At 39.7% G+C, this 16,230-nt stretch overlaps 1 protein-coding gene across 2 annotated transcripts; it reads right to left on the bottom strand.

The window, feature by feature from the left end:
• Nucleotides 1-108: 108 nt before the first annotated feature.
• prrc1 (proline-rich coiled-coil 1) lies at nt 109-10,345 on the bottom strand. 2 transcript variants are annotated; one of them, XM_030066017.1, is made up of 9 exons: nt 10,134-10,345; nt 7,001-7,110; nt 5,873-6,265; nt 4,911-5,056; nt 4,630-4,732; nt 4,336-4,499; nt 3,156-3,259; nt 2,297-2,399; nt 109-1,744 (listed from the first exon to the last, which is right to left on the bottom strand). In XM_030066017.1, the coding sequence occupies exons 2-9, from the start codon at nt 7,092-7,094 to the stop codon at nt 1,535-1,537; spliced, it is 1,317 nt and encodes a 438-aa protein (XP_029921877.1). In that variant the 5' UTR covers nt 7,095-7,110; nt 10,134-10,345; the 3' UTR covers nt 109-1,534. The 2 variants fall into 2 exon arrangements, with proteins under 2 accessions (XP_029921877.1, XP_029921878.1); XM_030066018.1 differs by having other exon boundaries at nt 7,001-7,115.
• Between the last annotated feature and the right edge of the window lie 5,885 nt (nt 10,346-16,230).

Below are 16,230 nucleotides of genomic sequence, written 5' to 3' on the forward strand. Positions count from 1 at the left end.
AAACCATATTTGTAGGAATGTATTCTTATTAATAGGAAGCCTAGGTGCCACATATGGAAATATAAGGGGGAAAAAAAACAAACCCTTTCAATATTGACACATACCAGCTTGAAAAAAAAAAAGTTATTTATTTTACTTCTGTAAAAAGGCACATTTAGGAGACACAAGATACATAGAAGTATCACTATTTACTCTTCACCAAAAATGGTTGAGAACAGTTTCTGGTTTTTCTCTCAAACAATTTACAGTTTCCTCTATAATCTGCATGTAGTGTCCCCTGCTGTGTTTCTGGCAGTGTCCAACTGCCTGTAGCAGCATTAAATAATCTGATTGCCTTTTAAACAACATCCCTCATCACTCTGGGTTGTGTTCTTTTTGCATCCCCCTGCTACTGCTCATGAGTAAAAATGTTTTTCCTTGCAGAGTGCATACATAAAGCACAATGGTTGTGAGCTACTGTGAGATACAACAGGCTAGAGTGAATACAAAAGTGACACTTGTTTTTTTTTTTTTTTCCAACCAATACATTACATCTAAATCACAACAATCTATTGAAATTATCATGCCACCCATTCTGTTTCAAAATCGTTTTGACACTACAGATCCCAGCCGGCCTTTTAACATTTAGTAACATGTGAATCAGCATCGTGGGTCATCATGAATCACTGATGAATTTGGTTTCCGTTTGGCAAAATGAATCAACATTGAAACCACAATGTTTTTTTTGTTTTTTTCCCAACGTATTATTTTTCAACATTGACTATATGTTAACCTTGCTTTTCACTCTACACAGTACACCACTGGGCATCCAAAACAATTACAATGATAATAATAGTTCAAAAGACAGAATTTTACATTTCATATGTGGTTGAATACATTATGTTGATTCAGTGTACAGCTTTTGTGACAAGTTCAACATTGATTTATCAGTATTTTATCAACATTTTATAAACCATTAAGCCTTGAACCATTTCTATACGTTGTTTCCAAACAATGTCTTTTCTTCAACTGACATTATTTCAACCAAATTTAAACGCTGAATGTTAGCCAGTGCCGGCTGGGATTATTCAAGTCCATATAGTCTCTTCAATAACCATTTGCATTAATAAACAGAAGACATGTACATTACTGACATACTTGTAACACAACTTAAAGCACAAACAATAATCTTTGAAAGGTACTGATATTAACATACACAATGTCTAGTGATCTTAGAAAAGAGGATAAAGAAATTTTCTATTAATGGTTAAGTTTTCATTTAAGCTGACAAAAAAAAAAAAAAATCTGAAATCAATTTTGGTTTGTTGTATGTCGTTAATCCCCTGTCAACACGCTGGAATGTCATCTCTCTGTACACAAACATGAATACACTGCAAGAAATGTGCATTTGGCTTCGCCTCCCAGGGCCAGATGGAGGACAGATGGGGAGCTGGAGAACTTCACCGGCCTGCCGCTCCCATCAAATGATGTCACCTTCAACGTGGATTCACCTGTTCTCTCAGTTTGTGGTAGAAAGTGACAAGCCAGTGAAATTTCACGCAGTCCTGGGTGGCAGCTGCTGTTTATAGATGCCAGCCAGAGCCTTGGCAGCGCTCTGGAACATCTGGCGCTGGTTCATGCCAGTGATGGCCCGATGCCAGTCTGTCCGGTTGATGTTGGGCAGGCTGGACTCCAGGACCTCGCCGACCGTGACCAGCAGACCTGACCAGCGCAGGCTGTAGTCGGGAGGGGTCAGGGACTGAGCCTGGAAGGGAATGATTTAAAAAAAAAAAAAAAAAAAAAACTGGTGACTCAGCATTCCAACATTTCCAAGTCTGGTTCTATTTGACACTTGAAGAACTGTCTCCTGTGTGTGAGCCCAGGCAAAAAAAGAAGAAAGGCCTTTGCATTTTACCATGAATTAATAAACGTCAGTCCAGAACAGCCTGAAAGCTTTTATATTTTTATTTTTTATTTTGGGTGATTTCCTTGTGATTTTTTTAAAACCATTTTTTGGTGTAATTTTACATAAATTGTTTTTTTTTTTTTTTTTTGGAGGGGGGTATGGAACATTTTCTCATAATATTAATTTTAACTATGCACATAGAATAATTGTTCATTTAGTTTTAGGTGACCTTTGCGTTGTATTTTTTTTTTCAGATTTTTTTTGTATGTATGGCTTTTCTGCTTTATTAGACAGACACAGTGGAGACAAGAAGGTCGGGGCACAGAGAGAAATGCCTCAAAGACTCAGGGTGGAATCAAACCCAGACAAGCCTCGACAGCACGTGGTGCACGCTCTACTGCTTATTTTTACCTGCTGCACGTGTTCCAGAGCCACGGGCGTCGTCTGGGTGAACATCTCAATATGGATGCCCAAACCAGGGTCCTCCAGGATCAAACAGCCAATGTCAAACCACCTGGTCAAGGGGACAAAGATGCATTTGTATTATAGTTCTGTCTGTGTTATGCATGCATACATGTGTTACGCGTCTTTCCAAGCTGTTTAGTCCGGTCAAACACCCGCGCTTGTGCACACACACTTCATGACCTCGCATAGGACAATTTAGTAGAGGCAGTCTTTGCAGAAAGACTGAGTGTGTGTTTGGGAAGTGCCGAGTACATGACCGGATACCAGGGACGTGGATTATACAGCATGATGAGTGTGAGCTTTTTAAACCTTACTTTTGTTTTGCTGCTGTAAAATTGTAAAACTGCAGACCATTTTTTCCCCCCCATTTGGATTACAGATAGCTAAAATTTTGGAATATGAGTTTTGGAATATGAGGCTTGTGAGTAAAACTTTCTTCATCCTGGAAGTGAAGCCAGCGTGTTAGTAATAGATACAAAAATTATGGCTTATGAGTGAAGTATCCAGTAAGCTGAAGAAGAAATGTTTTTGCATATTCTACAGCAAAAAAAACCCCAAACTTTTTAAAATTGACATTACTTATCATCACCCTTTTTAATATGCCTAACATATAATGACATTTTCATCAACAGATTTAAAAAAAAGCGATGAAAATACCAGAAACAGACAAATGAGCACAACAGCTAGATTTAAGAGTTTTTAAAGACCCTGCTGAAGAGCTTGTTCGGATGTTATAAATTTGGCTCCCGACGTTTCTCAGCGTTTCTCTTGATATGTTTTGGTGAGTCTGTGCTTCTCTGCTTACTTATCAGGAAAGAGCTCTGCGATGAAATTCTCCACAGAGACCACTGGCTGCTTCTCATGGATCACACCGGCTCGACGCAAGCTGTCGATTCGCTCCTGAGCTCCCTGTGGACACGGACACACACACACACACACACACACACACAGATACATAAATACCCAACGAAATAAAGGTTTGTGCACTGTTGGCAACTTTTCTGGGTTTTAGTGTTCACTGTGACTTATCAATTCTTACAGGCACTGTTATAAATGAAAGCTTTGTATCCACACCAGATATTTGTGTATTTATTACCCACAACTTTATTTTTTAAATCCATAATCAAGGTACTGAACAAAATCCAACAACTCAACTGTAAGTGTTATAAAGTAAACAAAATAGAAGACATGCACACGCGTAAACCACAGATCTTGAATGGAGCAGAGTGGTCGTTGCTCTGTTTGCTGTGGTCACTTGGCTGCTACAGAACTAAATGGCGATTATAGTTGTTTGCTACGATAACAAGTTAGCAGAGCTGTGAAGTGTGTCACACTTGCTTGAGACTTGTGTTGATATGTTGTATTGTGACTGTTGCTCGAGAGCAGAAATTACTACAAGAACTGTGAACATCTGAATGTGTGTGTCCTGCTGTGTTACACAAAGTTAGTGTAACGTTAGGAAGATGGTGCTTCTCCTATTAGCTCCTCCAGTCAACATTTGTAAGCTACCAAACCTAGCTGTTCAGCATCATTAAATAGTCCTTTTACTGAATATAACTTCTTAAATACAACAAACTGAGTGACTGAACCGAGTGACTGACTGCTCATGCACCAGGACAATGATACAGATAAAAACGCCACTCTGAGAAGACTAGTATGTTGATTTGAATGGGAAAGACTGTTCTACTCCACTCTAGTTCTGTGGTATTAGCACTGCCTTGGGACAATCACAATCCAGCTACAAGCAAGCAAGCTACAGTGGCTCACTAAACAATTTTTTTTTTTCAAAGGATCAATCAGAAATTGACGTCCAGGTCTTAAGACAGTTATTAAGGTGATACAATAAATGCTTGGATCCGTGATATGAGTGAGTCTACACATTTTTTGTTTTACTGCATACTGTCCAGTAAAACTGAAGGAGCATAAAAATAGTCTTGAATGCGGAAAGAAATGAGAACAAGAGTGCGGCGCTGCAGTGAGCTGACCTTGACGCCGGCTGCATAACCCACAGGCTGTGGGGCGATGTTGGACTGACCAGGCTCTCCAGTGACCATGGCCATACCGAACACCTCCTGAAAGGCATCTCTGACTGCTTCCACCTTCATCTCATTGTCTGAAGTCACCACAATATCGACATCCCCACCAGACTCTGGAGAACAAGAATGTACAAAGTGGACTAGGAAACAGGCACAACAGGCATGAAGGAATAACACCCTTTTGCCCTAATTTACAACTATGATACGATGAGAAAATTGATAGGTAGTGCAGAGTTGACTTACTAATGTAAGGCGCCATGCCAGGATCCAGAGTGGTGATCATGGACTCAACAGAGTGCTTGGTTTTATCCAGGACCGTCTTCACCATCGGATTCCCTGCCACACCCTTAAGACACAAGAAATACACTTGAAGCAATTGTGGGATAACACTTGATCTTTCACAAGGAATTAAGGTTCCACTTCAAAACTGCCTTAGCAATAAAACTGCATACATAGACATTCATTTTTTGATATGTTTGACTTAACTCATAATATGTTTGGCTGTCAAACTTGAGCAGTTTTACCTTGAAGAAGCCCCAGATGCCTCCACCTGCATTGTTATCTCCAGAAACTCTGGGATCTTCTTGCTCCTCGGGGAAAGTAATCGGCGACCCAGTGTCTAGGCCTCCTGACATCACCGGCTGTTGAACCATAGGATTGGAAACCACACCTAAAGGACAGAACAGAACAATCAATAAAAACACTGCTTGGAAACCCTTGTCATGATCAGTCAGTGCAATCATTTTCCTCTGATAAATGGATACAGGATCATACAATTGATTGTAGAGTATAGTAACAGAAGTTTCTCATTTGACTAGACAAGCCATGACATTTTTTTTTATTTTTGTGACAGTGTTGTGGCGCTGAAGACACCAGCCACCCCTGCCCTGCTCTCAGTGCAAGTCTCCAGCACATCCTTTCAGCTTCCAAGACAGTAATGGCTCAAGGGTGTTGTAGATGACAGTATGATCAAGTACTGAGGAAGAGAACAGAGATTCTGGAGACAAGCAGGCCAACAGAGACTGGGCTCAGCTGGCAGTCGACTGAAATCTGACATTAGTGGCAAGATGAACCAAACATTATCGAAGACTGTGCTGTACAAACTCAGACACTTTGGTGAATATAACTACATAAACGCTACAAACTGTCATTTTGCCAGACTGTCACGGAGAAGATGTGCTCGTAAACTTTAAACAGATGAAGGACAGCTAAAGGATTAACTCAGCTGTAATCATAATTAACTATGACTACTTCTACTCACCGGTGCAAAGATGTCAAAACCTTTGTAAAAATCTACTTAAAAAATAAATAAATAAAGTGGCAAATTGTAAAAGAACGCCATCTAGTGTAGGCATATGTGACAACATACTTACATTTGTCACTCCACTGTTTTGGCTCAATATATATAAAAATGGCTGCTACTCCAACCATCCTACTCCATCCACAGGAAAACCAGTGCCAGTGGAAGTGATTCAGTGGATCTTACCTGGCATGGGGGTTGGGCTGGAGAAAGAAGGCATGAGAGGCGTCTGCGGTGTTCGCCCAGCATGGCCCCGTGTGATGTCATATCCTGCGCTCATGGAGAAGGTGGACTTGGGTGGGCCGACTGGAGGCGGTGACATGACAGGGCCTGAGGGTGGGGGTCTGATGGGAGAGGCCAGGAGTGGTATCGAGGGAGGCGGGCCAGAGAAGGGAGCGCCACTTGTGAGGGCGGCAGCAACTGTGGGGGGAGGGGCAAACTGGGAGGCCTGGGAAGGTACTGGGCCAAGGGGGCTGCTAAAGGCAGGTGAGGAATGAATAGGAGGAAGGGTGGTGGAGACAGAGGGGGAACCAGTGGGCATAGATATTGTGCTGGGGAGGGACAGTGGGCTGGAAAGACCTGGAGGAGAAAGAAGAAAATAGACTTACTTTTCTTGGTAGTGTTTTTATAAACCCTATTTGAACATTCTTGTGTTTTTAGTCAAAAACGTAAAAAGCAAAGGGATTACAGGCATGTCTTTTAGCATTGTCTACAGAGCCATTCGCAGTGCCTGCAGGAGAATGAGCAGGGGAAGGAGATAACACTTAAACGATTTCTCACAGTGTTAGCACCAGGCTACCGTGAAGCTGCATTCGGTAAACCATGTTGGCTGAGCTAGTTGGACCTCTCAAAATTCAAGATTAAAAAACATATTTAAAAAAATATACTAAAAAAATCCTCTTTAACTTGGTTTACCAGCCATTAAAAGCCACCTCAACTGATTTCATGACCTCAGTTATTTTTGGTAATTTTCTGTATGTTTTTAAAACCACAAGTTATTGCATTTTCTGCACTGCACCAATTTCTAGTGTACTAAATTACAGTAAAAATAAACAGGTCTTTATACATCACTGAACTGTTTGACGTCATCTTTTAGTAGGATGACAAGACCCAAGAGACAAAAATGGTTTAAGGCTCCTCTTTCAAGTTAAAAAAGAGGATGAGGACAATGTTGAGGAAGCAGAGGACAAGTATGATCGGTAACGTGATGCATTCCTAACATCCGGGAAGTATGAGTAGTGCTCCATGAGTAATGTTTACTTACTTCAGTAAGCCCAACCTTGCTGAGTGTGACGCCAACTTATCACTTCTTACCTACTGTCAGTGGGGCACTGACTGTGGAAGCCGCACTGGGAGGAGGTGTCGGACTGGTGGGTGGTGTAGTCTCAATCCCACTCTCTTCCATCATCTTCTCAGCCTTATATCTGCACTTAGCAGAACACACACCAGAGTTAATAGATAGATAGATAGATTTTATTGTCATTGCACAATCATATACGTAATATAGTGTACTATTTTAATTTTTATTTCGTCTTTAATTTTGTTTAATTGTTTCCACTTCAATTAGTTTTCAATTTTTAGTCTAGTTTATTTTTATTTCAGTTAAGTAAAATAACCTTGATGGACATTCATTAAACACTTTGCTATGGAGGGTCCACAACTCAAAACCAGATTAGTTGAGTCCCCTTTGCTGCATGGAGCAAATACTTTCTAATCAGGCCGCTCGTTGCATTAATCACTGTATACAGTGTGGGTGGGGCAGAGGTGGGCAGACCGGCAGGTGAACCAAACAGACTTCATAACAGCTGCTATGGATCAGACAGACCGATAAAGATCTCATTTAGTGTGTCAAACACCTGCACAGGTCCGTGGCATGATGATTAAAGGCAATAAAAGATAAATTAATCACCAAAATGACAGTCGCTATCTCAGTATAAAGCTGTCAAAGTTTGACCGGCAACATAGTAGCCACAGAAGAGATCACATCATGTGAAACGTCAGTTTCACATGATGTGATCCATGTAAGTGTAGCAGAGCCTTTACAGTGAACCAGCAGGAACAACACCAGGACCCCGGCTCTGTTAGACTTGAATGAACACAACCTTCATTAATGTCATCAGTAACACCTGTGTTTTATTTCATGTGAAAATCGCTGTTGTGAAAAGCGCCTATTGGACAGCTGACTGGAATTAGCTCCTACACTGCATCCAGGGGGAGCGATAGTGAATATAATCTTCTAATTGAAAATATTGTGCACCTCAGCCTTCAGCTGGTAAATATAACAAGAAAATAACACCAACAGCATTTCAATAGAACAGCTTTAAAATTGGGGATCTGCTCAACTTGTGTGTTAAGTTTGACACAGCTAATCAGTGGCAACTCAAAGGAATACTTCACCCATAATGTATAATTTTTGTATGAAATACTCACTGTGTGCTGCCTTCAATACCCAACAGAGGAAGTTTTACTCACAGGCCTCAAAGCTAAACTCATGTTCCAAAAACACTAGCCATGTCTGATGGAATGGAAAAAACTGGGTCCTTAATTTAACATCTTAACAACATCAAAACACTATCAAAAGTTCAAAGTTTAAAAATAGAGTAGAACACAATGCCTTTATTGTCAATGCACAGCAGTACAATGAATTTTCGTGTGCCACTCCTAGGTGGTGCATACTGCCAGTGAAATCATGCTGTATAATCCTCTAAGTCTCTGGTGTCCAGTCACGTGATCAGTGCTTTCCAAACACACGGATTCTTGCTGAAATCACGCTGCAAAGACCCCTTCTGCAAACTTCTCATGCTCGGTCGTGAAGCGTGTGTGTGTGTAAGTTCGTCCATCCCGCTCATCCCGTCAAAAGCTGGAGATGTACTTGCTTTGTATGAAAGGCCCCTAACTGTGCCTACTGACCCCTGATCCTGTCACATCCCCATACTGCCCCCACTGACCATGTGTGTGTTACACCTTGCAGAGGCATAGCATTAATTTCTGAGGTTTTTGAAATATGAGCTTTTGCGTAAAACTTTTCTCTGACAGGGCTGGGCAATATGGACAAAATCACGATATTTGACCAAATACCTTGATATCTGTATTGTGACGATGCTGTTGGAATGAATGACTGCTGGTGCTTTCATAAGATATTCACACCTGAGATTATTGCTAAACAATCATCAATAATGTGGATATGAAAACCAAGCAGGTGGAGCTAGAGCAGTCTAATAAGCTCAGAAAATTGTATTACTTTACTGTATTGCAGCTTTTAAAACCTGGAGAGGACATCACTTATGCCACACAATAATATTACAGTATCTGAAATCCCAGACGATATCTACTTTCAAAACTCAGTATCAATAAAATATCAACACATCGCCTCGTCCTATTCTGAAGGCTGCACATGGTGAGCACTCGATATAAAAAATCATGCATTATGGGTGAAATATCCCTTTAAGTCTGTTGTTATTGAACGTCACAGCCCTGAAAGCAGCATGCCTCCATTCAATGCAATTTCAATGCAATGCTTGTCTCTGAGTGAGCCAGTGTGTTCAGCTGACATCATTTCTGACAGTTTACACCTCAGCCACCGCACACAGTCACAACACGAAGGTCATGCCATGTTGTTTGGGTACTGACAGCAGACATACAGAGGCAGTGCTTGCAGGAAAAAACCTGAGGTGAATTTGAGCAGCACTGCTGATATTCAACAGGGAACACAGTTCGCAGCCCTCACTATCAAAGCTTTGTTTGTCATGACACAGAGGAGGACCAAACACCTGCTGTCTGCCACGTCGCCGGCTGACACCAAGTCCGAACAAGGCTGACTGACCGGCACCATGACACGTTTGGTTCAGTGTTGCATAAAGAGACTCAGAGGCTAACCAGACTCCGTTCACAAATCCGTCACTTTAGCTGCGCCGCTTATCGGCAAGGCTACACACCTGCTAAAACAAGACTTAAAACATTCTGCGAATAGCTAAGGATCTAATATTTAATTCGGCATTCTTTAAACATAACTAGCAGCATTTATTTAAACAAAATTTTAACTTAAATAAGTGGTTAACCGGCTAGCTTACCCTATAGTCCTCTCCACGTAGTACATGGTGGTGGCAGGCGTTAATGTCATGACTAGCGTGAACTCCTTCTAAAAGAGGATTAAAATAAAATGATGCTTGGTGCACTAGCTACCTATACTACCTATATGTTAAACATGTCCAGTTTTACCTTTGTCGACAAGCAAGGAAATGTTCCCTTCCTGTCTGAGGGAGGCTTGTATCAGGGCTGCTGCTGCAGGACAGCGGTCATTGATGCCTGCTAGCTAACTACTAGCTAAAGGATGACGGTTCGTGCACAGTAGGGGACGGGTACTTTTCTATCGGATACTCCAGTAAAACAGCATCTGTTTTCATTTGTTTGGGTGTGTGGGAACAGGAGAAACAGTAGCACAACTCACCTGCTCGCTCGGCTAGCTCAGTAACGACGGACACACTTTGATGACGTCGTGTGTTGCCACGTCTACTTCACAGTGCCTGGTGAAGCCACTGCACATGTGCTCCCGGAAATAACCTCATTCACGAAAACAATAGCCGGAGTTGTACGGATTACGATCTAACCAGCCTCAATAACAATTAAATATACCTGCGGTTATAATCGGACCAGCAACAAAAGCATGATGAGTTTTGACTGATCAAACTATCTCTTCAGATAGGCTGTCTGTGGTGATGTCACACAAATCGTCATTCATCCTCTCACATCTTTAACCAAGCCCTTTTCAGCATAGGATATATGGATTTTTCCCCCCCATTTCACACAGTTCATATTAAAGACAGAAAAAAAGCACTTCAATGGCATCCTAATTTACATAGTTGTTAAATTATTCTGCATTGTGGCAGTCATAAAAAAAACATGTCTATCCCAGGATTAAAGAAATCAAAGATAATCATTATGCAAAATACAGGAACATCTCAGATTTCCAGGTGTTGCTGGCTGCATGGTGTGGAGAAGAGCCAGAGAGCCTGCAGATCAGCATCACTGATCTGACATTTAAATATATCATTTAAAGTATTATAAGTAGTTGTTGTTGTTGTTGTTGTTGTTGTTGTTGTTGTTTGCTAATTTTTTTTTTTTTTTTTTTTTAAGATTTTGCTAATTTCCTGGAAATATTACTATTTTTCTGGTCATTTATGACAATTTCTGCTTTTTTATTTTTATTTATTTATTTATTTATTTATTTAATCTATTTATTTTTTATTTTTAAATTATTTTCTAAGTCATTTTCTAATAGTTTTCAAGCAACGTTTTACTAATTTCTTGCCAATTTTCGGTCATTTGTTTCCAGTTTGTTGCTCACCTTTTTTTCCCCATGTTTTTGAAAGATATAAGTTGAATTTTCTTTGGTTTCAAGTTCCAGTTGCTTGGATTAAAAGTTACACCCCCTCAAGTGTAAGTTTAAAGGTAATTATGGACCACAGTTAACATTTGAGTTCTAAGTTTTGGTGCAACAGGATTCAATTTAGAGTAAAAACTAAGATGAAGTTAAAAGGGAGGCTTAAATTTAATTTTTGAATTTATACCATTGAAGTTTGTTGTGGTAAGAGTAGAGTTTAATGATGTAGAAATGAATCCTTGTTATGACTCTATTGGTTCACTAATGGCGTAAAATACAAATGAATCCACACGTTCATTCATTCAGGATGCAACACCAGCTTGTTTCATCACATTGTCATTTTATTCAAAAGCATTTGCACAAACAGCATTATAATGAAAAACAAAACTTGAAAAAATGTCTAATATAATATCAAGTGGTGGTAGTGGCTTAATCATCGTCAATATCTTTTTCTTTTGGCAACAAATGTGCAGTCTTAATCTGTGCGTATATAGTTTTTCTTTCTACCAGGGAAACAGAAAACCAATCTTAGTGGAAAAAACAGAAATGCACTTTCATGATTTTTCTGAGTTTATAAAAATCTCAAGCCTTTCTTTTCTTTTCAGAGAAAAAGTGATTTTTCAATGCACATCCTTCACCGAGGAGAAGAACAAAACAGTGAATCAAAAGAAACAGCTTGTCTGTTATGTACAAAAGTCACAGGTTTCATAACTGTTCAGGTTTTTTAATGAATATAAATTGGGGATCACTGTCAAAGTTTCTCTAATCATAAGACACTGGGTGATGTTTACATTTTATACATCAGTGTGGAAATCCACCTCTTATTTGGAAGCCATTAAAACTATATACATTATTTTACAAACACATTTCAAATGTGGCTCAGAATAGCTTAAGACTATTTGCTATTTTAGGCCATTCAGAGTGAAGGAAGAGACGCAAACAGAAAATACAATACAATCATTCTAAAGCTAAAAAAGGTTTTTGAGCGACGTCTGTGTACATGAGAATGTTTATTTTAGATGAATTTTCACGCAGTTCTGTCACGCTGATCTTTTCACAAGTCCAAAGTCCCATTGCCAAAGTCCAGCTTAAGCATAAAAATATTAGATATGTCGAGCCCTTTAAATTGCACAGCAATAAAGATCAGCAACTGTTTCATTAGCATTGGCGAGTATTATTGAATAGGTCCTATCGTGTGGATTAATAGGCTAATTTGGTGCTATGTGGCTATTTATTGTTGCAGCATGTGTGAAGTCGCATTACAAAACAAGATGAAGATGCAATAATGTGGAATTGCCATTACATTCAGCAAACATGTTTTTTTTGTGTGTGTGTGTGTGTGTGTTTATCACCGACAGAAGACTAAACCCCAACTTCTGATTTAAAGCTGCACTAGAAAAGATATTTATGGAAAAAAAAAAAAAAAAAAATCCAGCCATCTTACCTGCCTACATCGTAAAACAGGGCTGTGGCATCAGATTCAGCAAATACACACATATTAGATTCTGATGTTCGCATGTTCAGTGGTGGGGGGACAAATCAAAACTTGAAAATGCAAACCCAAAGTGTCTCATTAACAGCAGTGAGCGAGCCCTCCGTCCAGAGACCCCAACTAGATATGACAGTAGTGGAAAACATGTTTAAGTAACACACTGGCGATTTTGAACATGTGTCCCACTGACAGTTTCCCCACATTTTACATCGCAACAAACCATTTTGCAAATCATGTGGAATACTGGTGTGGAGAAAGTCTGAAGTCTCTGAAAGTTCATTTTCATATCGTAGTGGAATGAATGGAAACCAGTGGCTGGAGAAAAGGGAGGAAAATGATGCTGGAGTTCTAAACTACGGCTGCTTGCTTTGGGAAAAGATTAGCAGACATGTGAAGTTTATACATTTTGTAAATATTACGCTAAACATGCAAAATCTCTGGTATGGTCCTTGAACTCCACACGACAGATGATCAGTGTCACCATAGAGATATGCTGCCTGACACACACTGCACACTGGGCCAAACTATATCAGTGGTCCCACCATTACTGATAGAAACAGAGGTATATCTGCTAACAACATAACCTTGATGCTGTACAGTCATTACATTTACAGGAAGAGCTATAAAGAAGTGCTTTTTACATTGGCTGCCTGTGCCCAAGGTCCTCTTTTGTTGACATCCGTGGTCCTGACAAATTCCTGGACGGTAAAGCCCATATTTCTACACCTTCTCACCCTTCATCCACTCTATCAATTACCCATCACACTAATGAAACAGAGAAAAAAAGGCACACTACTTTATTTCATTTGTAATTTAGTATTTGGGCTGGATCAGACCTCAAACTTAGGGCTCTATTTTCATGAGTCACATAGTGCACAGGCTGTGGCAACTGATGTTTGGTGAGCTAGATTTGGGGTTTGATTAGTAGGAATACATTATCAACAGGCCAGGTGGGGAAAAAAAAAAAAAAAAACTTTCCCCCCCTCTGGTTATGTTATGCCACCAGTCAACCCCACAATGCCTCATCTCTGCCCCCAAAGGACAAAACACTGTACTACACCCTTTTTTGTCTCAAAGCCGTAGTTTGACCTTAAATCTCAATAGCAGGGTTCAGGAACCTTATATTCCTGAAGAGCAATCTTTTTCTTTTAATCTGATACATTTTTTCCTCAAGAGCATGTACAGAGAGGAAGCCCATCCAAGGCCACCGACTGCTGAGAGACAGAGAAAGAGTGCAGTACCACTTAATCTCATCCCTGGTGAATTTGTCCACAGGTTTCCACACACCGTGCTGTGTTCACTTAAAGTAGGAGATCAGAGTTTTGGCATTGTAAAATTCCACCCAGCAACAACATTTTTTTTTTTTAATTAGACTGCCCAAAACTGGGATGTCATGTCAGGCCTTTTTTTGTTTACGACAGCAGTTGCCACCCCATGCCACCTCCTGGACATGCTATTGCCAGCAGTCCTGCAGCTGACCCCTGACCTCTGACCTCCTTGTGAAGGAGAGCAAGAGAAATGACAGTTTCCATATGTGGATTCATAAAGTATCAAAATCATTTTTTATACAAGGTAACTGGTAACATCTGATTGTACTGGACAGGCAAATGCAGAGCAAAATATACATGCACAAACTGCATCATGGTCGGTTCCTGCTGACATTGTACCGTCAGCTGTTTCTTGAAGGTTCGTCTACACATTGCACAGCAGAGCCTGCAGGACAATGTGTTTCTAGCAACACCAGTATCCATCTCATGGATGGTGGTGGTTGTGTTTACACACAAAGTTAATTTAGCACCCCACCCCAACCAAAAAAGGCCAGTGTAAACTTCCACTTTGCCAGCTTGTCCTCTTTAGACTGAATTTTAAGTCCAAAGAAAAAGATGAGAAGCAAATTGAAACGGTGGTTAGTATAAGATGGTGTGTACAACCAACAACAACTTCTGTGGCTATGCCTAAGGCATTCAGTTAAAATGGGAATTTACAAATTTTCACTCAATAAATTAATACAAGATTTCCATTACACCAAGGAATATATATATATTTATATATATAAATATTTTGCATGCACACTGAATTTAAACATAAGAACTGTATCAGTGTTCGTGATTGAATTGTAGACTGTTATAAACTGTAATCTGGGGAATTTTAACCATTTTCTAAAGCTGCCAAGGGCTGGAAAAACATAATAACACCGGAAAAATTCTGTATGAGCGCTACAGAATATAGATTGAACAAAGAAGTTCAAATTGGTCAGCCTTCCAATATATTTAATATACAAAAGAGTTTTCTTCATGTAAACCCCTAATCTTCACATTTTTTAAAACAAAAGCTGAGGCCAACTTGGCCTGCTAAAACGTTTCAGTTTTGTAACTTTTTTTTTTTCTTCGGAGGGGGGCATGTGGTATTTAAATGAATGTATTTCAATTTCAAGCATTTATATGACTATTGGCTCAATGTCACAATTAACAGGTTGCTGCTTTCCCCTCTTTTCAGTGTAATTGGCCTTTAAGTGACTCACGTTTTCACCATGACAGAATGATCTTGACTGTGGATGACAGATTGTGTCTTCAGTGATTCTTGACTGACACAGGCAGAGGGAGGTGCTGATCAACAAGACCTTGTAAAACCACGCCTGCACACAACAGAGCATTAACCGGTGCCTCATGTTTCTGGGAGACAGTGCCATCTGTAAACTTCCCCACTAAGTGATGGAAACAATAGGGATCAGCCAATTATCAGTCCATATTGATTATTATTAGCAATTTTGATTGACATGATGGCTGAAAGCAAGCGGGCTGGGCAGCATCTCCAATAATGTGCTTACAATTTCCATTTCCCTTTTCTCTGGACTGACTTTTAATTTGGTTTCACACAAAAACAAAAACACTAAGTTGCTACGTGTTGCCCTTATTTGCATGCCTTAAGGACAAAAGGGTTTCAAATTTTATTTTGGTTTAAAAAATTTTCAGTTTAATTTAAATGCTTCTGAAAGGTATATTTGACAAACGTTTAAGCACAAATAAATCTGATGTATATTCAGCATCACAGATCTGAGAATTAAATAGTTTAATAATGAATACAATTGTCTTGCATCATTTATTTATTTAGCTTTTTTGTTTTTGTTTTTGTTTTTTGGGGGGATTTTCTGATTAACTTTCTGATTCAGGTTTGATAGCATTAATCACTACAGCCAACAATAAACCACGGACACATGGATGGTTTTGGTGTTTGGTTCTCATCACTTACTGGGGAAGCTGATGCGTGGGACATCCTGTTGAAAAAGTCAGTACAGCACTTTAACTAGCCAGGAAGCTACCACTAGAGCTAAAACCTCATTTTTCCAAAAATGTGAAAAAAACTATGTGTCTCAGAAAGGCAACAGGTCCAAAACATACCGAGAAAAGCGCTACAAGTATCTCATCACGTGACTGTTCTAAGCTAAGAACAGCTAAGAACCTTAAATCACCAGCAGGCAGACACTGTCAGCTGCTGTGTGGAGACAAACTTAACTGTATTACATTTATTGATATACTGAATATGTTGAATGAAGATGAAGGATGAATTAAAGTTAACTAATGTACTAAAAATGGTGATGCTGGATTTGTAATACAGGTCAATGAATCCTCAGACATATTCAGCCCGATGTGCACAACTTCTCCACTTAAATAC

This window comes from Myripristis murdjan, chromosome 12, assembly GCF_902150065.1.
Source record: "Myripristis murdjan chromosome 12, fMyrMur1.1, whole genome shotgun sequence".
Lineage (NCBI taxonomy): Eukaryota > Metazoa > Chordata > Actinopteri > Holocentriformes > Holocentridae > Myripristis > Myripristis murdjan.

Coding starts and splice junctions, on each gene's coding strand:
- prrc1 (XM_030066017.1), bottom strand. CDS start 7,094: ATGATGGAAGAGAGTGGGATTGAGACTACACCACCCACCAGTCCGACA. Junction 6,266..7,000: donor CAGTGCCCCACTGACAGTAG/GTAAGAAGTGAT, acceptor TTTCTCCTCCAG/GTCTTTCCAGCCCACTGTCC. Junction 2,400..3,155: donor GCAGAGCTCTTTCCTGATAA/GTAAGCAGAGAA, acceptor CCCCTTGACCAG/GTGGTTTGACATTGGCTGTT.